This window comes from Bicyclus anynana, chromosome 15, assembly GCF_947172395.1.
Source record: "Bicyclus anynana chromosome 15, ilBicAnyn1.1, whole genome shotgun sequence".
In the NCBI taxonomy this organism is placed as follows: domain Eukaryota; kingdom Metazoa; phylum Arthropoda; class Insecta; order Lepidoptera; family Nymphalidae; genus Bicyclus; species Bicyclus anynana.
In genome coordinates, this window is record NC_069097.1 from 7,936,250 (window position 1) to 7,961,403 (window position 25,154).

Consider the following 25,154-nt stretch of genomic DNA (forward strand, 5'->3'; position numbering starts at 1 on the left):
ATAAGAAGAAGTTTAAAATTGGCGCTAGTGACAGAAAAATTGAGGAGTAGAAGGTTAGCTTGTTACGAACATGTATTATTATTATCGTAGGGAAGAAAGTCATTCTAGTTCATATTACTAGAAAGATGTGGAATGTGCAAGTGGAAAGACATAAGAGGAGAGAAAGACCAAAGAAGAGATGGCTGGAGTGTGTGTAAAGGGAGTGGATGAACAGTTGACGATTAATAGAGACGAATGGAAAAGTTTCACATATTTTTCCTTAACTTAAGTGGGATATGGGAAAGGAAGGTGATGATGAAGGTACTTTTTTCTAATTTTTTATAAATATTAGATAGCCTTGCTCTTGAGTAAAATTACGCGTAATGGAAATCAGTGGAAGATGCCTATTCCCTTTTGCTTTGAAGACGTTCAACTTATACTAGTAGGTAAAATGAAAGGTGTTTAATATGTAATTAAGAAAAAAAGTTCAAGGTTTACTTACTAGAAACTCGTTTCCCGTTCTTTCTCCACTGAATGTTGGGTATGGGGTCGCCTCTCGCCGCGCAGTAGAACGCGGCGATGCCGTTCGCTCGCACTTGCAGGTTCCGCGGCCGTATCGTAATTTCCGGCGGATCTGCGCACAGAAAAAACAACCTTCTTCAATATCACATAAAGGTTGAAGTTCGTTGAATACAATTTAAAGCAATCATTGTTCGACCAAATTGATGGTCTACGGGATGGTAAATATATAGAGTAATACACAACAAACAAACAGAATTCTTGCAAAATATAGTTTTGTTCTGTAACTTGAAGTTTCCACAAAAGCCTTTGAAAACTGTTGATTTTCTTCACACTTAACAGCTACTGTTTCGCAAAATTTAAAAGACAACGTTATGCAATATTATGGTTTATAAACCTATAAATACTCTTGTGATAAAATATACTTTTTTAATGCAATTAAGTTAATATATTATTAAGAGAGTAAAAAACTACATACAAATTCAGAGGTCTAACATAAATCCAACATAAACTTGATTAGAAAGTTCGATTCTTCGTTTATTATAAGAGATGTGGGTAGGCCGACAAAAACTGAACACTGAACAACTAAAACACGAAACAACGAAATATCATTTAAATAGTAGTAATTAGGTGGGCTTTCCTATCAACACAAAATGCATTCCAAAAATTAAGTATTATAATTACAAAATGCAGTCGGATTTTTGACGTGACAACGTCTTATAATTTGATGAAGCCGGCTGCGCACTCGAAAAAAGATGACGTCATACGTAGTTCCCTCGCTCTAGGGTTGCCATTTTTTTTACAAGAAATAAAGTATATTCTGGTCTTTGTAGATTATTAAACAGTATTTTAGAAAAACGAACATTTTCTTTTGAAAAATGCAACCATTCCATCAGTATTTTCTTATGACGTTGTCACGTTCAACTATCGTCAGTAAACCGACTTTACAGACAACCGATTTTTTTTTATTATGATTTCAATCAACGGGTTCAACACCCGGACCGCTTTACACAATCGAAGAAAAGTCAAATGTCAACTATCAACTGACAATAACTAACACTGAATTACTTGCCACACTAAAAATATATGTCAATTGACTCGTAGTTATCCAGAAGGCTATTCTGTAACGATTTTTCGTACAAGGCTTTTATAATGATTTCGTATAACTCGCCAGTGCGAGTTTCGGATTCACCTCTATCTTTCTCTTTCGATGGTATTATTAGTCTATAATGTTATAAACACACACTCATAAATAAACGCTCCTGTCTTGGTGACGTGGTGCGCCTCGCGAGCCGGTATGCGGGTTCAAACCCCATTCGGGATTAAACTTTTACTTGTGGGCGCGCGGTACTGCAAAATCCATTTAGATCCAATTTTCGACTATGAATAAATTAAGAACACCTCAAGACCCTTCGTAATTAAATTATCCTGACCGTGGGCGTAACGAGTATGTTGTAGATACGCGTACTTTGGGCGCATTTCATACCAAAAAGTTCCTGAAGATTCAAACTTTAGGGATGCTACGCTACGATACCACATGGATGACAGCTTTGAGGGATATGTTAATGCGAATCTTTTACTCGTAGTGTGGATTTTAGCTAGGAAAACAATCGTTTTATTTTGAATCAAGGTTCATGAAGAAATTAAGGGTTAGTAGGCCCAGGCGTCAATTGTTCCCTTTCCAGCCATACTATTCTACGAGTATTATAATCTATTCATATTATTCTCGATAACCATGGTAAGTAAAAATAACTTTTACTAGGATTATCTACTTCTAAAATATGTTTTGGGATATAGTATATAGACATAAACAGTTGTATAATATTGATTGAAAATCCAAGTATATAAAAAGAAAGAAGTTTAATTGAATCAAAATCACAAAATATATCTAGTATTTGATCCCCTGCCAGTCAGCCTACGGACCTATTCAATATTCATAGTAGGTACAGGTTACGAGTGCGAATTAAAAGTGAAAACAAAATATAATAGTCATATTTATATGTTGTCAGGTGTTTTTCAGTGTGTTTACGATATAATTGATAAAATCAACTTTCTTAGTACACATAAAACAAGCTATACGCTTTGGTGCTAAGTAGTCATGTGTGCTTTGTTTGAGTATATATTTAATTTATTGATTTATTTACAGACATGGCAAATGTTACTAAAAATAACACTTTCAGTGATCTGAACTTGTACCTAACACATTTGTTTTTGAGAGAACAATGTAGTATCTTAATTTGAAAACGTATTAACTCAGCATCAAGGTTCACCCACGTCAGGCAATCGCGTAAAATTACGCACCGACGCATGAAATAACCGTGACGCGTAAACATCGGCCCTCCGGTACCCCTGCGCTGGCGGACCAGAACAAAAACGTCTAAAGGGAGTTCGAGAGATCATTGGACGCAACGCACCCGGGAACGTTTGATTCCTGAACTAGAAAATGAAAACCCATTTAGTTCTCTATACGTTGCCGAGGCGCGCGTCCCCCGGGCCGCTATCTGGCAATCAGTGTGACATTAATAAACGAACGTACGACACGGGCGCTACACATTCTCGCTGAGAACAGCTGCGAAACGGTGCGAAATTTTGCGAACTTTCACAAAATGTTGTACTTTTAATTTTTTATTGATGGCATGTTTTGTAGATAATATAACCTAACTGCAAATTGCCGCTATGTGAGTATCGCCGCGTTGCAACGACTTGCGGTACGGACGGCTTCAGTGTGCTAGTTGCGTTCGAGCCGTCCACATCTCTTGTTATGTAATTCTTTATGGGTTACTTGGGACAGACGGGGAGAGTGACTTGAGTGGAAAAGGGCAGTGTTTGTTAACAGTCAAAGGTACCTTTGACCCTACACACAACGTTCACAAGTGCGTGACTTCACTCAAGGTCATTCTCTGGCATTCTAGGCTCTTATTTTAGTTACAGTATGATTACATGTTTTGTGGATATACAATATTTTTTAATAACTACTTATCCAATAATCGTAAAGTAATCGTGATTTCTAAGATACAAATCTAAACCTCCATATTTTAGATCTTGTTCTAAATCTAGATCTTCAAGTTCTTCTATAGGAGAGAGGAAGCAAGAAGCTGTATTGAACCCTTAAAATAGGCCGTTGGTGAAAAAATAATAATATTATGAGATGATAAATCTAAAAAAAAGGGGTGTACCTATTTTAAGTAGCAAGAAAGACTTAACGCTCTCAAATCCAATATAATTAGTAAAACAACGTTTGTACAATTGACAGGCGTTGCGGTGCCTTTGATCGCTGCACTAATAAAGCTATTTGTGTTCTGTTTAAGCAATTAATAACTTTGAACACTTCATTATCCTTTAACGACGCGACCTTGTGTTATCAATTGATAAGATTAGTCCAATGTGATTATTCTAGAATGTATTGAAAATGTAATGTTTCGACTATACATACATACATTAATCCTAATCCAAATAACATAAACTAATTTCAATTGGATTAGAACCGTTAAATTATAGGTGTTAAGTTTGTTACAGTATGATTTTTACTGAATAATGTGGATACGCCATAACGTACGTTTGGAGTGTAACGCAGAGTTAAAATATTCATGGACCGGCCACCGCAGAGACGGGGACGAAATTAGAATTATCAAAAAAAGATGAATCAGCTTTGAGAGACATAAAACAATCATATCGGTTGATGCCGGCTCACCGGTTTTAATCTGCGACACAAAAATAAAACATAATATGCTGTAATTTATCATCAGCAAAATGCCAGGCATCAGCCAGTATTCTGGCCATGTTGGCATGGTTTTTATAGCTATTAGGATAAGTTATCCTAAGTTTATTCGTATTCATAATATCATTGTTAGTCAATATATTAACACCTGTCTCGTTATAGAAGACGAGGTTTGAAGCTTAAACCCACAACGCTGCTCGAGTGCCGGTTAGCGGGTGATAATCTCTGCCAGATAACTGTAGATGCCAATTAAATGATCAAAACCGACAGCTTAATATACATTACGTACAAGGTGTAAATACCACCATGTTACTAAATCCAGGATTATTGCGATCCAGTTAATAAATTAATTATGTGATGGATAATCTTTGCTAGTTTGATGTAGATGTTTCATGTTTATGCGTTTTGGTTTGACTTGCATAATGCTAGCCACAAAACGTCAATTATTCTCACGTTTCTGTAGCACCCACGACTATAATTGATCGTGTGTTGGTCACTACGTACATGACTTGTATAGTATGCCGCGTGGGTACTGCCGTTTGCTTTTCAGAAACGTGAGAATAATTGACCGTTTGTGGCTAGCATTATATGAGAGAGGTACACGCTGAGATATTTAGATTTTTATATTGTAATATGTGGCACTACCTAAAAATAAAGATATTTCTTTCTTTCTGAGAGGTCCATAAGGAGGTTTATCAGTGTTTGGCAAAAGTAAGTAGTGAAATGCCCAGCGGGTTTGGCCCAATGTTAACCGGTATTAGTTGCAGCTGAATGAGTTTACCGTTTCCATATAAACTATTAACACCGAGGCTTAATATAATTGTTACCAGACATAATAAAAAAAACCCAAATTTATTTGTGTATGTGTGCGAGTAGGTACTTGTTCTGTACATTAACACCTAATATTTATAATATTTATAAGGTAATACTTAACTACTACTAAACTAAACTTTCAGGGATAAGACAGTCTTCACATGATTTTCCGAAATATATCAATCCGTATTCTAACCATTTTTTTATTAATAACCCTTGCTTTTTGGGGGAAAAGAAATATTAATTTCAATAAAATAAAACTAAAATAATCAAAAATAAAGTTTTTTTTCTCAAAGTTTAAAAAGCTTAGGCTTTATTCAAAACATCCTCTTCATGAGAATTATTAATATGAAAACATTCCCTTTTCGAGTTTCTAAATAATACAGCAAATTTTAGCTCCCAAGCAGTGTAAGTACGCTTCCTTAATCCCCCACAAGCTCCTGAACCATTTGTTTTTAAATTACCCAGGGAGTAGGCTGAGGGTAAAAAAGATGTGTGACAGATTATGTTTATTCCTCAACGGACAGGACGTGAATGGTCACGTTTTATATGTACGCCGGATTGAAACGGGCATCAGGACGTGCTTTTGCAAGAATACAAATAACAGACGCCATCTTTTTTTTAAGCGATTCGCGCTTACCAGGCTGGATTAAATTACGCCAAGCTATGTAGGAAATTAAATTGCTTTAAGCGATTCCGCACTACGTTCGTCGTTACCAAGCTGGTGCAGTCAGCAGATTTTGCTTTTCGCTTGTAAACTTGTTATCCGACTTGCCAAAATCTTTCGAGTTTTAGCTCGTTCTGTATAAATTTTACATTTTAGTATCGAACGGTTTCGTCTATGTTTGTTACTGAACACTAAGTATAATTTCGATTTTTCTTATAACAAAGAAATATTTTTTTATACAGGAAGAAAATTTTTTTAGTGCGGATATTTTTATATTTTGTTCATAAACAAAATTTAATGATCACGTATTTTTTCTTTTTTTTTTAACTCAAAAATAACAAAATTATCGTTAGCTAAAGTTATTTACTTTTGAACAGAATTTTAGGGTCACCCTATTGTGCGTTTATTTTATTTTCGTTTGATACCTAAAGGACGTCACCAGATCACTTTTAAGCTGAATATATCTTGTTTAGTAATAATATGTACATTATTTTGTTATTTTAGAGACATAAATTAAAAAAAAAATTACATTAAATGTATCGAACTGTTTGTAGATTTATATTCTATTAATGATACAGAACCACGAAAAAAAATATCCGCACTAAAGACCGAATCACCCTGTAGATATTGTACACGTACTCGTATGTAAGAAGACAATCTGAGAGAGTGGCTATAGGCACACATTTTATACAACAACTGAATTCTCTATAGATAATAGATTAAAACTTCAATAACGCTTAGGTATAGAACCGGACACAATCTTAAGGCTTAGAGGTCTCAAGTGTGTGAGTCCTAGAATCCTAGAGGATTACAAATATATCCCGGCCTTCGGGATTACGAATATATTTAATAATTAATATCATAACACAAGCAATTCGTGTAGCTAAAGGGTTTAATTCAAATATTAATTTATATTGAAATTCGTGGTTAAAATGCAATAAATTTAAAAATAAAAACGATTTTTCCCTTAAATACTAAATGGTCTATGATCAGGCATTAGAAATAATATACCCTCATCTGTTATTTCTTAGTGATAAGGAATAATCAATATTCGCAGTGAGATATTGCAAATAGGTTGTTGCCTAGTTAAATTGTGGTCAGACACATTTTTCATACAAAATCTCGGAAATTATGAACTAGATCAAAGGTAAACTACTAAATAACTGATGAGGGTATATAAACAACAGTATTCAACTGTTTATATCTGGCAACCCACATTTGCAGTGTTAAAGCCGGAAACCTATAGTTTTTCAATTCTTTATGGTATAATCTACGAGTATTAACTAGTTTACGATTTTTTTTTGACGGCCTCCGTGGCGCAGTGGTATGCGCGGTGGATTTACAAAACGGAGGTCCTGGGTTCGATCCCCGGCTGGGCAGATTGAGATTTTCTTAATTTGTCCAGGTCTGGCTGGTGGGAGGCTTCGGCCGTGGCTAGTTACCACCCTACCGGCAAAGACGTACCGCCAAGCGATTTAGCGTTCCGGTACGATGCCGTGTAGAAACCGAAAGGGGTGTGGATTTTCATTCTCCTCCTAACAAGTTAGCCCGCTTCCATCATAGACTGCATCATCACTTACCATCAGGTGAGATTGTCGTCAAGGGCTAACTTGTAAAGAATAAAAAAAAAAAAAAAAATTTCAAATTTACCAATGAGGTATTGAATAAATTAAAAAAAATATATATAATTTAATACTATCCAGACGCAATTTAACTAGGCAACCTCTGTGCAATGTGTCAATGTGAATATTTTCTATCATTTATTTCATATCTTATCCCAAATAAATAACAGATGAGGGAGGCTAATGCCGGATCTCGTACTAAAATGAATCACGCTATACTCCTTGATTTCTGCGCGACGCTTTGGCGCCGCCGCTTACGTGACGGCAACTTGCACGTGCCGCGCGGCGTCTAAACGCCTACTCCCCAATCGACTTAAAACCTTATTTTTCTTTAGAATGAACTAGTTTATTGAGTTACAACCTTTGTTAAATTTCCAAAGGATTTGAATGAAGAACACGGTCAATCTTGTTTATTATTTAGTGCAATTACGTCATCCGTAATAACGATATGTCGCAGCGATGTCAGTATTTGTGTAACATCTTTTTTTCAAACTGTGCTAATTGAGTGGTTAAATGATGTGAAGCCCAGATGTCGCTATGTACGAAATTAAATTACTTAGCGATTTCACACTAGATTCCTTTCTATGAGCTTATGAGTCAGAAAGTTTCGCTTGAAAACTTCTTAAACAAGTTATAAACTCTTTGAGTTTCCGCTCATTTTCTCCAAGATGCACAACATGGTTTATTAATTTACTGATCTCAACGTAAGATAGAACGTGATATTTTAATTTAAAAAAAATTGGAGCAGGAGTTATTTTTATATAATGGATGTGAATTGCTTCTATTTTAAGTTGTCATAGTATATTTCCATTATTAAATTAGCCACTTCTAATTCATCATCTGTACTAATATTATAAAGAGGTAAAGTTTGTGGTCTTTGGATTTACAGAATCGATTTTATAACAATTTAGCTACAAGAAAACCACGTTATTTGTATAGGCTTTACATATACAGGAAGAAATTTTTTTTAGTACGGATATTTTTATATTTTGTACATAAACAAAATTTAATGAACACGTATTTTTTCTTTTTTTTTTTAACTCAAAAATAACAAAGTTATCGTTAGCTAAATTAATTTACGTTTAAACAGAATTTGAGGGTCACCCTATCGCTGTACTAGGTAATAGGCAACTACAAAATCAGCTGGTAGGTAGGTTACGAGCGCCCGCGCCGAGGGCCTTTGACCTTTGTGCGTTTATTTTATTTTTGTTTGATACCTATTATTTTTATAATAATTAAAGGTCGTCACTTTTGAGCTGAGTACCGATATTCCTTTCATACTTTATTGGGCTTAGGACCATCAATAATGCCTGAAGTGCATGCGTAATAATAATAATAAAAACTATGAACTTTCGATTGAAATAATGAAATACAAATGATGATTATTATTACGCAAACTTTTGCATTAAAGGCGTATTTAAAAAATTGTAATCAGCATATTTACATTAATCAATGATATCTACTTACTAAGTTTGTTTTTGTTAATTTGAAAATTTTAATCACTGTATTTTAACAATTGTTCGAAATGAAGTCCATTCCTATCAAGGCACAACCGAGCACGTTTTAATAAAATTTAGTTTATTTAAAACACTTGTTCCTCACATTAGGCACTGCGGGGTTCAGGATTCCTTGGGCTCGTGGCCTAGGAACACTCACTGGTACATTGTGCAAGCTGCACGAAGGCGTTCATTGCTGAGCAAATACACTCGCTCCATTTCGTAATAGTCGCGATTTGAAAATCCCGACATAGTAAATGCGCAAGCGACGGCAGATTGTCTGTCACTGGTCGCCCATCGGCAATTCGGTACTCGTCCTCAGGGATTTTTCGATCCCCTCACCTCTGCCACCCCCGTCAGTCGAAGCCGAAGCGATATGCCTACGGCCGGTATTTCTTTGTCGGCGTCTTACAAAGTGCCGCCAGCATTTGCGCAGTTTGTTTGGTATCGTGTCCATTATTTTGTTATTTCTGAGACATAAATTGATAAAAAAAAATTACATAAAATGTATCGAACTGTTTGTAGATTTATGTTCTATTAATGATACTGAACCACGAAAAAAAATATCGGTACTGAAGTCCGAATCACCCTGTATAATCACCACATACTCACGGGAACAGGAACTACGTGGACAAAACCGCGAAACGTCGGCTAGTATACATAATAAAAGTAATAAACACTCTATGATGTTAGTTTGCCAACCTACATACACTGCATACAATTACAGTCTCTGAATAAACATTGTATCGCCCGCCCTATAACTATAGCCGGGTTAGTGGGTCAACTGTTGTGACCATTATCTTGCCACTTTTTGTGGTCAACAGGCCAGTAATTGGCCTGACGATTATTGCCTTCCGCAAGTTCGAGCTTCTTATCTTAGTTGCCAATAAAATGCTGGAAAAAAACAATAGTTGAATTTAAACTTATGTAAGACATGCAAGGCCGGTTTACTTTGCGTGTGATTGTTTTAATCTGAGCAAACTTTTCATTTGGCAGGCTAGCTTGCTAACCAGCAGTGTAGCAACATGGTGGGTTCCAGCTCCATATTATAAAGAAGGTGACCTATACCCGTTGTCGGCTGTAAGAATAGGCTGTTAAAGATGATGAAGTTTATTTGTTAGCGACATATTGGCAACAATAATACCCATTAACACTTTTACAGAATTACCATCATCATCAATACACGCACGATACAAATGAAATTGAGGTGTCTATCTGTCCGTCTGTGCTAATCTTTGGCTGAACAGATTTTAATAATTAAACTTTCACTGCATGATAGAGCAGACTATTGTGCAACATATAGGTTAATTTTTTTGTCCGAAAAAATTAATGGATTTGTTAAAATTGTGGGCGAAGTCAGGGGCATCAGTTAGTAATTAAGATAAAAGTAATTAAACGCGAGGCTTTCTGTATAGTGTTCAAAATAAAATATATTAATCTTTTCGTATGAATTATTCAACGCTGGACTGTAATGACATTGTAAGTGCAATTTTAAATCCGTCACAAAACACCGACATAAATATCGAATTGACAAAGCAGCTCTTCGCCCACAATGTTGCACATTTCACGGAATTTATGACAATAATCTCACCATCGCCGTGGCCGGGTCAGGTTCACGTGGAAATTGGACAAATTTATTATATGGCAGGTATTAAATTGACGTTTTGTTTTGAATATTCCAAATGGAAAGCGCCATGTGGCGGCTAATCATCTAATTTGTTAGTGTTCCGGTGTATACTATACCAAAACGATTTGATTATTCAAAATAATGTCATGGCTGTGTAGGAAATGAATTCCAATATTCCGATGTTTAAAATAACTAAAGTAAATTTGATTTAGCTAACAGAATCATTATATGAAATAATTACTTAGAAAAAAAGACAAAGAGCTTTTAACTGGCGCGGATTGAACTACATATCTGGCTAAAATCACAATTGTCGAGCTATTAAGTCTCTACAGTCTAAATTAAATGAGACGAATATCTTAGCATTCCACCGTGCAGGTCTATCGCGTGGTAGAGAGAAAAACTCCGAGTAGAGTCCTGGACTTTTGACTTTAAGATATAGGGTAAAGAAAATCCATGACGATCGATCAACACTCCCCTTCTCCGCTCGTGTTGTTCTCCCTGCCTAGCTAAATTTGGTAAGATCCTATTAGAGCAGCCTTGAATACTCGTTCTAATATAGAACTTGCTGCTTTGTCTTATTGTAGTAGTCAATACTTTTTGAGCTCTAGCTACTGTAAGCCTTTCCAGGAGTACCTTGCATCCAACCAACAAGTGCCTTGCTGTTCCGATTGCCTCACCACAAGTATAGCAAGATTTTTCAGTGGTTTTCCCCCATCGTACTAAGTTGCTCTGATCTGGGAGAGTCATTTGAAAGACATAAAGATAGAATTTTAATTAAGGCGAGACACCAGTCATATAGCAAGGCACGCCACTTTAGCGCTACAGGGATGCAGAACTCACCTAAGGATAACCACTCATTTTGAATTTCTAAATTTATTGCGTGGACTTTGTAGCTGTCATTTTCATCTTGTTATAAAAAGGATTTTAGCATTATTAATTATAAACCTTAAATGTATGTGAAGATTAATAAAATTGCAGAATATCTCGAACTCTCATTTGAATTTATGCCAATTTATTTTTAAAATATCGCTTACTAGGTTTTATAAGTGCACAGTTGATGTGGTTACATTATTTAGTATTTAATATACCTACCACATTTCCAGTGCCGTAAAACTGAACCTGTTTATTTATTTTAATGCTTTGGTTATGAATTTTGTTTACTTTTCTCTTAATCAATTATTTTAGTTGTGAATTATTTAATTGAGGGTTTAGATACTATAAACCATCTTCTGGCAGTTACTACTGTAATAGTGATAAGTTGAGCCAGAAATTATGATACTTAGTCATTGTTTAGACTAATTGATAAATGAAAGACTCAATGATGATATATTATTATGATAGGTTATTAGAATACATCAATGTTATTGATATTAGGTGCATGTTATAATAAATAATTGAATGGAGAATTATCCAATATATAAAATTCTCATGTCACAATGTTCGTTCCGATACTCCTCCGAAACGGCTATGCATTTTTCATGCATATTCCGTAAGTTTGAGAAAGGCTAGGATAGGGGTAAGTTAGGAGTAGGGTAGGGCAGGGGTAGGTTAGGTGTAGGGTAGGGGTAGGGTTGGGTAAGGGAAGCTTAGGTAAGTAGTAAAGTAGGGTAGGTAAAGGGTGGGAGTAGAATAGGATAGGGAATAATGAGTCAAAGCGAAGCTTGACCGGGTCCGGTGGTTATATATAAAATTATATCTTTGAAATGCATAAATTAATATATTTTTTCGTGCTTAGTAAAAATATGAAAGCACTCTATAAATGATTATCATAATAGTTTTTGAAATATAAAAAGCCTCAAACTTTATGACCGAGTCTACAATAAATTTCGTTCAAAAACATCTCTTATCATGAAAATTAATCTGGATAAGTTATCAAGCTTGTTGGAAAGTAATTCATATTAGTTCAGCCACTTTTGTCGAAAACTAATTTAGTTCTAGAGGTTTAGATTCTTATCGCGTTCTCGTTTTATGAACTACATCATGATTTTTTTTGTAATTAATCTACTTTTGTAGACTTTTTTTTAAAAGATAATTTAGCAACATATTTCAATCATGAAATATTTTAATTTTTGAAATTAAAAAAATGATTTTTTATAACATACGATAAACAGCCGAACCCAGTAAATCGGGATAAGAATGAACTATGCCATCATCATTATCAGCCGATGGACGTCCACAGCTGGACATAGGCCTCTTGCATGGATCCCAGCATCCAGCGTTTTCTTGTAATCCGCTTGATGTCCTCGGTCTACCTAGTAGGGGGTCGACCAACACTGCGATGAACTATGTATCACTATTAAATTCATATCCTACGACCGATGATTTTAAACTGAGGTTGTGGAAACAACAAGTACAGAAACTTCTCATATCTTCGTCACAAGTTGGAAAAATCACTATTTATACAAAAAAAAGAACAAAATAATGATTTATAGCTAATAATGCTAGCTATAAGATGACTTTACGTAAAGGTAACTTTTACAACTATTGTGCTATTCACGAAGTAACTACAAAAAATCTGCCATTGTCAGTCACTGGTTATCTGTAAAAGAAAAATGCAGTTAGTGGTTAATACAAACTTACGTGTGAGGTATTGTATAAAAATATGTGATGAGTCATTCGTTAGTATCCCGATCAGGGGTTCTCCCGTCGTGTTGATATTCAGGGGCGGCATTGTTTCCAGCAAATCGTCGGTGTCTACGTCTGTCCCGGAATTATAAAACTTTTAAGTATCCTTTTTTGGCGGTTGTCGTATTTTTTACCCAGAGGCGTAGCTTTCCTTGGAGGGGCCCTGTATTTAAATTAGTTGGGGGGCCCAATATTCGAGCGGCAAATCCCAAAAATCTCTTTAACAGTGTTTTCTCCAGGAAGCACCAGATTAAGTGAGATTGTAGATTAAATTTTACTAATATTTGTTTTCACACGTAAGGGGACCCTTATCATTGATACGGCAGATACGGCGGTAGCTACGCCTCTGTTTTTACCCTAATTCCTTAATTTTAGCTTAAAATACATTACTTAAGTTATATATTTCTAGGCTTAACTTACGGCTACTTTTTTTCTATAACAAATAGGTACATAAAGACGGTTGCTTTCGAACTGCAAGTCAACTGCAATTATGTACTTGTATTGTGCAGTTGATGTCACTCAATAACCGGCTGATCGATTGTGTGTGTTGATGTTTATACTTATATTCTCGTATTATGTCAACAGCAATCAACCAACAATATTGCAGTTGACTAACAGATTTTCGTTGAAATTCAATATCTCGCTAATCTTTTTCAAGTTAAAACATAATAAAATAACAAAGTACATTATACGTTTAATTAAAACAATTTTAACCAACTTTCTTGAAATCATTAATAATTTGGAAGATTTGCGCGACATATACCTATTTAAAATTACTTTAAATACATAATTAGTGATTATTATAAGAGTACCTGTAATTGAAGAATTAGTTAGTGTCATAGATACCAGTGTTATAAATAATATTCCTCAATAATGAGGCCAGCATGACATCAAAACCTATCAATTCTATAGTATTCATAGGCATCGATATGCGTATTCAAATATATTTTTATTCCAAAAACACACAAAAGGCATATTCACGCTAAGAATTTATGAAAACGTTAACAATCCTTGAACTCTACAATATAATAAGCCCAGTTCAAGGGCGAAAAGAAACAATTTTCACATTCAATACGCGTATAGAAATCTATCTGTAAAGGAAAGTGTGATAATATAAATCTACATATTGTACGGGTTGTATGCACGGTATTTATGATACCCACACAGCACATAATATAAGATCATAAATCAGTACATTGTTACAGGCGAGAAAAACTCAGTTTCCGAAACGGTGTGCAATAAATAAACATCCAACCATCGATTATTGAAAGATTTATATCTCGGCGAGCCTGAAGTGGGCTCCATCATTATTCATACACTTTATACAGTCCTATTGTATGGATGGGAGCCGTGGAAGGCGGTTATCGTGGAAAATTTCAGCCCACTGAAACTACCATCAATGTACCTACATGGATTTTTTTTATATTTATGCTGTATTATGTGTGCAGCTGGTTATAGTCTTCGTGATCATACTCCTTAAAATGTAATTACAATTAAAATGCATTTTAAAGAACAGGATTTATATTTAAAAATATATCTCAAATACTCTAAAGATGTTGGACTGGCTCATGTTTGCTACGATAAATAATTCAAAACTCAATGTGTTTATCTTGTTTAGTTTTTAGGAGTTCCACGATGGAGGATACGTGTGTACACCAAACATACATACATATATATAATCAGAATCGCACACAGGGTACGTTGTATGTAAGCGTTTCCCCTTTTAAAGTTTTAGAAAACCGTTCCAGGAGCAAGAAAGGATTACTTTCTATGAGGGTATTGTTAATCGGAAATATCACGATGTAAAATTATGAAATTTTGTATAAAGATCGTGATTACGGTGCCCATACCACAAGTTCTAAAAATAATACATTGGAAAAGTCGCAGAAAAATGTAGTACGAAATAAAAACCATATTATCTTAGGAAAGATTTCCTTTCCATTCCAACTTTCAATCTCGGCCGTAACATAATTTAAATGAGAGGCAGAATGGGATATTTCATTTGTATAAGCTCGCAGTTGAAATATAAAAAGCAACAGACCGATAAAAAGCTTTGTTTTGCTGGAGAGAGCAATAAAACGGTACTGTTATAACATATGAGGATAGCTCCTGCCGCTTCTAAGTGTGAGACCACACTGTGTCTATGTTGTGCGACTAAAAGTTATGCAACTTTTTGTCGCAAATAATGTACTCATAGGAATAAATGAGTCTGTATAATTGTACATAGGCAAAATTTACAAGTATGTAATGTAATGAAAATACTATTCGGAAGGTCATGAGCGGCAGAGGGACATGTTGTATTCAAATAACGCATATAAATATAATTACAAATTAATCATAACTGAAATAAATCATAATAATATATACCCAATAAAATAGCGTCGTCTATGCATTATAATATTTGCAAAGCACAAATATCCAAATTTGTTCTTCAACCGTGGACTGTACAGCATCGTATCGCTTTTTGCAACAGTATTAAAAATTATAACATTTGGAAAGTATCCAAACCAATAATAAACTAGTTTTACTATGTTCCCTTTTGCTAAATTTTATAAATAATTTATTTATAAATTAAGAGTCAATTAAAGTAATCGCGTGATACAATAACGATGATAATGGAGAGCACTCACTGTGTTTATAATGTAAAGGGGGCACGACAAAAAGTTGTGAGATAAAATGTGTTCACACTGCCAAGGTTTTAACTCCGATGCGAAGAATTTTAAACGTATTTCCTAGTTTTTAGCTCTCATTTGCATTCAAATGCCGGGTGCTTGGGTGTTAAGCATTTTGTGCAATCATGTTTTGGTTGCCAACGATATGAAATTGCATGTAATGAGGAGGGTGGAGGCAAAATATTTGCGCTTTTATTTTAAGGAAACACTTTTTGAATGAATAGGGTTTTGTTGAGATCTTCTGTTTTTACGAGCGTTTCTGGTTTTGTCTCACATTTAAAATGGAATGCAGAATATATTTACACGGAATTATATTGTACGTACATTTCTCTTGGCAGGCATGTAGGAACAAAGATCCTTTATATAAAGGTCACATATAATCTCAGCTCCTTAGAGCATCTTTTCATTTACACAGTAAAAGAAATTGTATTGTTTTTTCTACAAAGTTGTTGTTTGTAGGTTATTCACTAATGATATCAGATTTTCTATATTATAACAATACTATTAGGTAACAAGTTTTCATTGTGAACCGAAGTTATAAAAAAATGTAATATATTTGTGCCATAAACCATATTTCTATTGATTTATATAAAATTATTTAATTCTCTAACGAATAGATTCAAAAAATTTTATTATTCCTTGTAAATTTACCACTTTTTTTTTTTGTTGACGAGGGAAACTGAAAGAGCGTCAGCAATTCAAGAACATATTGAATTATCAACTGCTTGTGATTGGTCCCTAAGCAAAGGTTTGAATATCACACGCCTCCCACTGTATGACTCTAAATAATTCAATAATGCATTTCTGCTATGCTAACGTTAATTTAGATTACACACACCTGACTATTAATCTCATAAACCAAACGATCTTCCCTAAATGACTATACACCGATAAGCATAATTAACTTTGTTTGTTCGCAGTTCTTTGGATCGTCATGAGGTATAACATAGACTGTGTAGAACATAGAACAAAGACGGTAAAGTTAAGAGTAGAACATGAATGACGTCACACCGGAAATCTGGCATCACCTTCAGAAGTGAAAAATATGTTGTTTGCGGCGCGCGCGGTAATGTTCGATTATCATAACTCTTGCTTTAACGGCGGCGTAATCTTACGCGAAACCTTTTATTTTTTCCATCGGCTTTCATTAGCGCACTCTGCGGAAGTGTTTAGAGCGTGAAATATTGCCTTTGCTGAGTTATGATTATGACTACTCACTTATCTAGGCTTCCCCCTTTTGTAAAGCGGAATAAATGGACTCACCTTCGCAAAGCGCGACCGCTAATAGGTCCCGGAAATTGTGTTGTGTACCGATAAATTGGAATTATTAAAGATAATCCCGTCGTGAGTATGAAAGATGCATTTTTACTGCGAAGCAAGGGAATATATTTAGCATAGTGGTGACATAAATAAGCGGCTTGAATTAATATTTGTGACTTCTTATTATTATTATGCCAATGTATTTGTTAGTCTTGCTAGTTACAAAAACATCCAAGATTATTGACCATGAGTTTGTTTGTGCTTTGTGCATTTAAAGGTACTTTTTCAGTAGGTAGCAACTGAACGAGAAAAAAATTGCCAATGTGTATACTGCCACCAAAACTTAGTACCTATACTTATCACAATATCACTTTTTGACGGCCTCCGTGGCGCAGTGGTTTCTTAATTGGTCCTGGTCTGGCTGGTGGGAGGCTTAGGCCGTGGCTAGTTATCAGCCTACAGACAAACACGTACCGCCAAGCGATTTAGGGTTCCGGTATGACGTCGTGTAGAAACCGAAAGGAGTGTGGGTTTTCATCCTCCTCCTAACAAGTTAGCCCGCTTTCATCTTAGATTACATCATCACTTACCATAAAAAAGAAACCGTCATATGTATAAGTAGAATGAACTCGTACCTCTTCCAAATAAGCCCGCTTCCATCTTAGACTGCATCACTTAACATCAGATGAGATCGCAGTTAAGAGTTAACCTATCACTGAATAAAAAAAAAGTAAAACTATAACCTAAAGCTTTGACACAAATACACAACTTAATAGCACATCACATATTTAGTGCAAAGGCAGCCTTACTCGAGAGTGCAACGTGTTAAAATAAACAAGGCGGAACAAAGGGCGGCAAACAATGCGGATTTCTCTGAGCACAACATCTGAAAACAGCCAGCAGCGGCGGAAAACCGTCTCTTGAAACCGTGTTGACGGTGGAAACAATAAAAGTGCTGCGAAAACTGTCAGAAACGCATGTAACCTCATTAACTGTCTTTGTCTTTGCAAATGCGAAAAATAAATATACCTACTGGAGTACCTTCTCTATTTTTAGGACGATTTATCATACCATCCTATTTTCAGCCGACTGCCAAGAAGGGTTATGATTTTCGTTTTGATTTTTTATTCACTGTTAGGGTTCATTTACAGGAGCGGCAACTCTACCGATGACTCTCGGCGGCGGTCGACATCGGTCGCCGACTGCCGTTGGCTGCCGCCGAGACGTCGCTCACTGCAGTCGACTGCGGTCGTCGGTAGAGTTGCCGCTCGTGTAAATTAACACTTAACGGTTGCCGTTTTTTAGGTAAATACTATAAGAATAGAAGGAGGTTTAAAGTGGTGTCAGTGACAGAAATCTTGAGGAGGTTGGCATGATACAGGCCTGTTACCAGAAGAATGTTAAAACTGCAAGTATAAGGATACAAGAGGAGAAGCAGGCCTAAGAAGAGATAGTTGGAGTGTGTCAAAGAAAATATATGTTATAAAAGGAGTCAGTGATGACGTATGAACGAAGTGAATAGAAAACTATGACACATTGTGTCTTAGTCGTAAGTACAAGATGAATACTCTTATACCTATTTAAGTTAGTGAATTTATTACAAGCATTGTTTATATGTGTGGATTTTCTTGAAATCTAAATTAGAACAATATTCTGTTGGTTTGCACTAACTTTCCTGATCCAAACTGAATCATACAAACATCATGTCTACATTTGACACAATATGTATGCTTGCTTATGAAGTCCTCATTTTTTAAGTCATTATATATACTTTAAATTAGAATTATATATTATATATACTTTAAAGAATGCGTATGAAATATCCAAATACAAGTTAAGAAGCCCAGATATTTGGTGGCATACCCATTTTTAACAAATACGCTTATGATCCGCTACTTTCATAGTGATACTACAAGGAGTTCTTTAGAAAATTTCCCACACAAGAAAATGGCGCATAAATCTAAAACATGGTATGGAACTAATAGAGCCTTCCGACCGCCGCCATTAGACTCGAGCAACGGCCGTCGTTCGAGTCAATTTCCGGGATACTATGGACATATAAAGGGTTATATTTTCATGGAAACCTTCAAAAGTTTATCGTTTATGACGAAATAAATACAATTAGTTATTGTCGTATTTTGATTTTCTCCAAATTAAAGGAATTCCATCAAAAAATCAAGAAACATTGTTATTTTAATAAATCAATTATTCATTATTTGTAGACATCTTTGCAGAAGTTTATTGTTTTTCATAATAAACTTCTGCATTGTATTTATGCATATATTGTAACGCCTACTTGTATTAAATACAGTAAGTATAAACAGATAAACAACATAATTAAATACTATATATATCACTTTATCATAAAATAATTACAATTACATATGATATTCATACGAGTAGATACCCAGATATGTGTATTAAATAATATATCAGTCATATAAATAATGCGTAGGTAAACCGATCCCAACAACAGTTACCTGGCATATACAATATACTATAGAAGTGCTACATAGCTGAAATGTTGTAAAATATTTGAATACCGACATCAAAGCGCACTTTACTAAAAGCATCGCTTACATCGCGTTTTTATCGATAGCACTCTCGTAATAAAAACCTCACAGCCCTTAAAATAGCAGACCCACTTGAATATCATATATTGGATCCACATAGTTTAGAAACTTTGTCCAAAAATGTTCATGGTTGAAGTTATTTCTCTATTTTGCTAGCATTTTAAATAAAATGCTTGCTATTTAGTACATGTACTATATTATGTGGGTCAAATATTGAAAACTATATTAATATTATGTTTGCTATTCTTCGACTATTAATAACAGGACCTGCCTCGCTAACCGTTACCCCTCTGGCAAAGATGTCAATGAAACGCATTAATTTTAGGTTGTGTCAACAATTATATCATAAACTAGCGGACCCGGTCAAGCTTCGTTTTAACATAAGTGCACTTATTCTCTATCCCTACTCTACCTTTCTATACCTCTACCCCTACCCTACCCCTACCGCTTGACTCTTAAACGTTTGAATGGGAAATATAAAAGGGCAGTTTTTTGGGTTTTCCCGGAAATTATTTGATTTTTTCTCACCTTTTAAACCTTCCCTATACCTCCACGAACATTTCAAGACCAAGATAAGATAAATCCGTTAAGCCGTTCTCGAGTTTTAGCGAGACTAACGAACAGCAATTCATTTTTATATATATAGATATCCACCTAGAATTTTGTATTCCACCCTTTGATACTCGTAACAATATTTTTATTTAAGGCGTGAATCAAACCAATCAAAGTTATATTGGCATCTTTTTATATTATCAGTAAGAATCCTAACTAAAATTAAAGAAAACATATTAAATTAACATAAAAATTTACACAATATTGAATATATTTCTGCTCATTTCATTCCTGTGTTCCCATCAAAGCTCTTTGAAGTCGTTTAATGAGTTTGAATATGCCTTTTAGTGAGTTGTAACACAAATACCATTAACATAAACATTTTATATATATTATTTGTATAACTTACAGCTATATATCAATCTTATGAGCTAATTAAACTTAGATATCATTTACAGAAACGAACTGACGTACTAATTCACGGAATACCTGGATAACAAATTTTCTAAAACAAAATGATGTATATTTTTCACGTTTCCGCTGTAACTGGTACTTTTACTACTGTTATACCTTATTATAATCATAACTAAGCATTTCAGCTGCGTAGTTCTCATTCCCGTGGGAAAACGAGGATTAAGTATAGTCTACATCATTACTCTTTGATAACATATATTTACTAAGTGCTTCGTTAGTCTAGTAAAGAGCTTCCATTCTACCGATATATTCTCAATATGGAAATGGGAAGTCAGTACAGAAGGACATATAGCCGCATACATACATATAGTGGGTCCGCATCATTATCTAGTAGAGCTCTAGTAGAGATTATTTCAGAGACACTATGCCCGCCAACCGTTACAAGTATAAACTCTAAATTACACCCTCTCTTTTTTTGCTTTAGATACAATTATCCATCTTGTTACTCTGTTGGGTAAACAATATTTAAATCTGGCAACACACATCCATCACAAACGCACACCCACACATAGTTACAATAGACGATTGTGCTTAAACTTATGAATGTATGCCGGGATATAAAGCTGTGACAAGATTTTCAGCTTATCATAAACAATATTACTTCGAAGCACTGTCTGCGGTACACTCGCCGCCAAAATTACTTTTATGCATTAATTTTATGTTAGTTTTATACGCGGGGAATACGGCCGCGTACTAACATGGCTTATGCATTTTGATGCAGTTGCGTTTCGGCGCTTAGTGGGAGACCAGGTGGGTTTTCAAACTGAATAATATATTTAAATAGTTGGAATAGTTAACAGTTATAGTATAAAATCCGGGGAATTTGAATAGAGAACTTATTTATTACAACGAATACGTTGTTGTATTTCTATTGTATTAACATACCTACAACAATACTTCAATTTAAGTTAAATTTAACTTGAAAAAGTTGACTTTAGTTTCGCCTCCACGCAATTTTCGAAAAATTTCAAAAAACCTTTCTAAGTTAGTCTCTTAGAAAACCTAATAAAGTGTACAAATTTCTGCTTGCTAGTACTTTTAGCTGCGTGTTGATATGTTAGGTACATCCTAATATATAAAGTTTTCAACTAATTATCACTCTTTTTATTCTTTTTTTTCTCAGTTGTCTCTTTACAAATGAAACTTTCAATTGAATAAAAAAGTGTAGTAGTAGTAGCAGTAGTTATAAATAATAGTGGCACAAATAGATTACGAAACCATAGACATCCAACTAGCATTTGAAAGGCAAAGCATTTTAATAAAGGAGACCGAAACGCCCAGCAGAATAAACCGGATCATACATATGCTGATCTTTTATAGTCGACTGTACCGCGATATTTCTGTATGCTGCTATATTGCATATGAAGAACACGTTTCGCGTGGCGACGTGTTGATTTTTCAGCAACAAAAATATAGGTGTTCCGGGAACACAAGTAATAAAGCTGTTTATTTTATCACATTTTATTTACTGTACGACTTCAGACTGTGACTTTAAAAAAAAATAAACAACATAAGAGAAGTCGATTTTCGCAGTATATATAGAGATATTTAAAATCAAATTCATCAAACTTTTCGGTAAATTTTCAGGAAGAATTGTTATCGAACGCACCTAAGTCTGGAAGTTGGTTTACAAGGAAAACGTAAGTACCATGGTTCGCTACGTTTATGATATTTTCCGACTCACCATGAATAATAACATTCAAAAACATTGAGATGTTCATGAATAAACATTTTGGTTTAAACTGGGCATTTTATTATCTACTATTTAATACACTGTGCTTTTTCATTATCTATAGTATTCAAGGTACTAATTAATAAATTATTATACTTTTCTATAAACGTCTAATAATAGTAATAATAGTAATAATAATTAGCTGTATTCCGCGGCTTTAATTATACTTGCTATTCCTAAGGGATTTTTTGGTATTGGAAATATTTAACGGATTTTTTTGCGAACGAAATTGCGCGTATTCGCTATTTCTTAAATATAACCTATAATCCGATGTTCGGCAAAGAAAGAAAATGCCGATGTAAATCTAATTTCTATCTCAATATCCCATTAAAATCATATTTCCGGGGATGTCTCTCGAACTGCCGGCGATATTTCACTGCGTATTTTTCCAGTGGCTCCCAACTTTGACACCTTATTGCCTCTCATGCAATATGCATGGTAATACCCCATCGTACGAAAACACAGCGGGCCCATCGTTCCGCACCCCTGTAATTGGTGAAAATCTACCCCCCCTCTCATCCCCACTCGACGGGTGTTGGGAAAACGCACGGAATAAAAATAGACTTTTTCCGTTCCACGGAAACTGGTAAAAGGCGGGAAATCAAAGCCTTTTAAAATGATCTTCGCTGTGTTGAGTACCATTACATTTCTTTTTTTTTAATTTTCATTCTGAATAGAAAATTCATGATTTTTTCGTATTCCAGTATATTATTGTAAGTATGTAAACTTTAATCTCATAATACATCCTCTATTTTTGTGTACACTCCGCGCCACGAAAGAAGTCCAGCGGCTTAAACCTGAACTAAAATTGACAGCGCCTTACACACATGACAATAAGTCAGCCATTACAAAATAACTATGAGCGCTAGCGCCGCGTCTACGTGACTTATTTCGAAAATTAAAAAAAAATGCATGGGATTGACATTCACTATCGACAGGTCACGTGATCAAATTGTCGATCGGATCCGTCATTCCCATACATTTTGTTGATTTTCGAAGCGTTAGCGTTTGTAGAAAGAGAATTGACGTGCCACACGTCTAAGGCCCCTTTTTAACGATACGATCCATGAAGAACCTTACACAATCGCACCTCAGGCTTTGATTTATATACGCTTCAAATAGAAATAAGACTGGTGATTAAGTGATTAACTGTTTTAAGTGGTTAGGTGGCCGTTTAGCCGTATTGTCACGTAGAAGGCGGCATTATCTGGCCTCGCATCCGCAGCATCCGAAGCAGGCAAACGTTCACTTTGTAAGCCGATCCCCATTGTTTTCCTCAAATTTGACTCCCCAGTTTATAATTTGTTTGATAAGTAGATAGCGGTACTTAACTACTTCCTTGTTGTTCAAATTTGTTTGGATTTAAGTTTACGTTGTAGTACAAAAGTTGACTTCTATAAAACTGGAGTAAAAGTTTGTTTTTTTTTTCTCTAATAGCCGAAGCCCCGCGGTTTTACCCGCGTAGTTCCAGTTCCCCTGAGAATACGGGGATATAATAGAGCCTAAGACACTCACCAATAACGTGGCTTACTAGAGGTAAAATAATTTTCAAAATAGTTTCAGTAGGTCCAGGGATTACCCCCTACAATACCAAAATCAAAAAATCAAAAATCATTTATTTCAAGTAGGCTCAGTTTACAAGCACTTTTGACACGTCAGTTTACTATTTGTAAAGATTCTACCACCGGTTCGGAAGGCAGGTTCTGCTGAGAAGATACCGGCAAGAAACTCAACAGTTGCTCTTTTGAAAAAGTCATACAGTATTATAATTTACAATTAATAACAATTACTGTTTACATTTTTTATAGTTTTACTTTCTGTGTGAAGGTGGAAGCTGATCCAACGACCTCCAAGCATCTTTATCATTAAGGAACTCATCAATGTTGTAGTACCCTCGACTAAGTAGATGTTTTTTAACACATTGCTTAAAGCTATGCATTGGCAGGTCCATCACAGTCTTGGGGATCTTATTATAGAAGAGTACACCCAAACCTACAAAAGATTTTTTTACTCTTTGGAGACGATATGCAGAAATAACTAACTTATGCCCGTGTCTAGTAAGACGTGGGTTTAAATCTCCTTTTCGTTTGTACAAATTAATATTTTGTCTTACATATACTATACTGTTATATATACCACAAACTTTATCTAGTTATAGATGAAATACTTATTAATTAATATCTACTTTTATCTAACCTCTAGCGACACGCTCTTCGTCTGTCAAGACCTTAGACAATCATGAACAATATGTTCAATAACTGTTTAAACAAAGTTATTTTTAGTTTAAAGATTTTAGTGGGACTTTCACTAGGAGGAGGTTATTGAGTAACATATAGACTATCAATCCATATTCGACTAACTGCAGAGCACGAGTCTCCTCTCAGAATGAGAGGGGGTTAGGCCAATAGTCCACCACGCTGGCCCAATGAGGATTGGCAGACATCTCATACGTAGATAATTAAGACAGTTCTCAGGTTGTGAGGTTCTCAGGTTCTGCAGGTTTCCTCATTTGTAAATAATAATAATAAAAAATATATATATGCCCGTAGCGGCGTTTTGTGATTGTAGCCAGTGATTTGTGTGCGGGAGCCCTAAATAGTATTATTAGCTATGTTATCTCAGTAATGTTGTTAGATATTAAGACCATCAGCCGCACCTGCGTCTCTAAGTAGCGAACACCTTAGCGAAGTGAGCGACTCAGATGTTGTTATATTGGAGACTTGGGGCCATACATCATGTTTCATCATGACGCTTTTGAGGTAGGTATAATATTTATACGTACTCGGACGTGTATCTATATCTATACTTATAATAAAACTGGTCAA

At 35.1% G+C, this 25,154-nt stretch overlaps 1 protein-coding gene across 1 annotated transcript in view; it reads right to left on the minus strand.

Moving 5' to 3' along the window:
- Positions 1-473: 473 nt before the first annotated feature.
- LOC128198816 (tyrosine-protein phosphatase Lar-like) overlaps positions 474-25,154 on the minus strand; it is a 398,204-nt gene continuing 373,523 nt past the window's right edge. The window contains exon 4 of the mRNA XM_052885927.1: positions 474-613. Coding sequence (XP_052741887.1) covers positions 474-613 — 140 coding nt within the window. The remainder of the gene's footprint in view (positions 614-25,154) is intronic.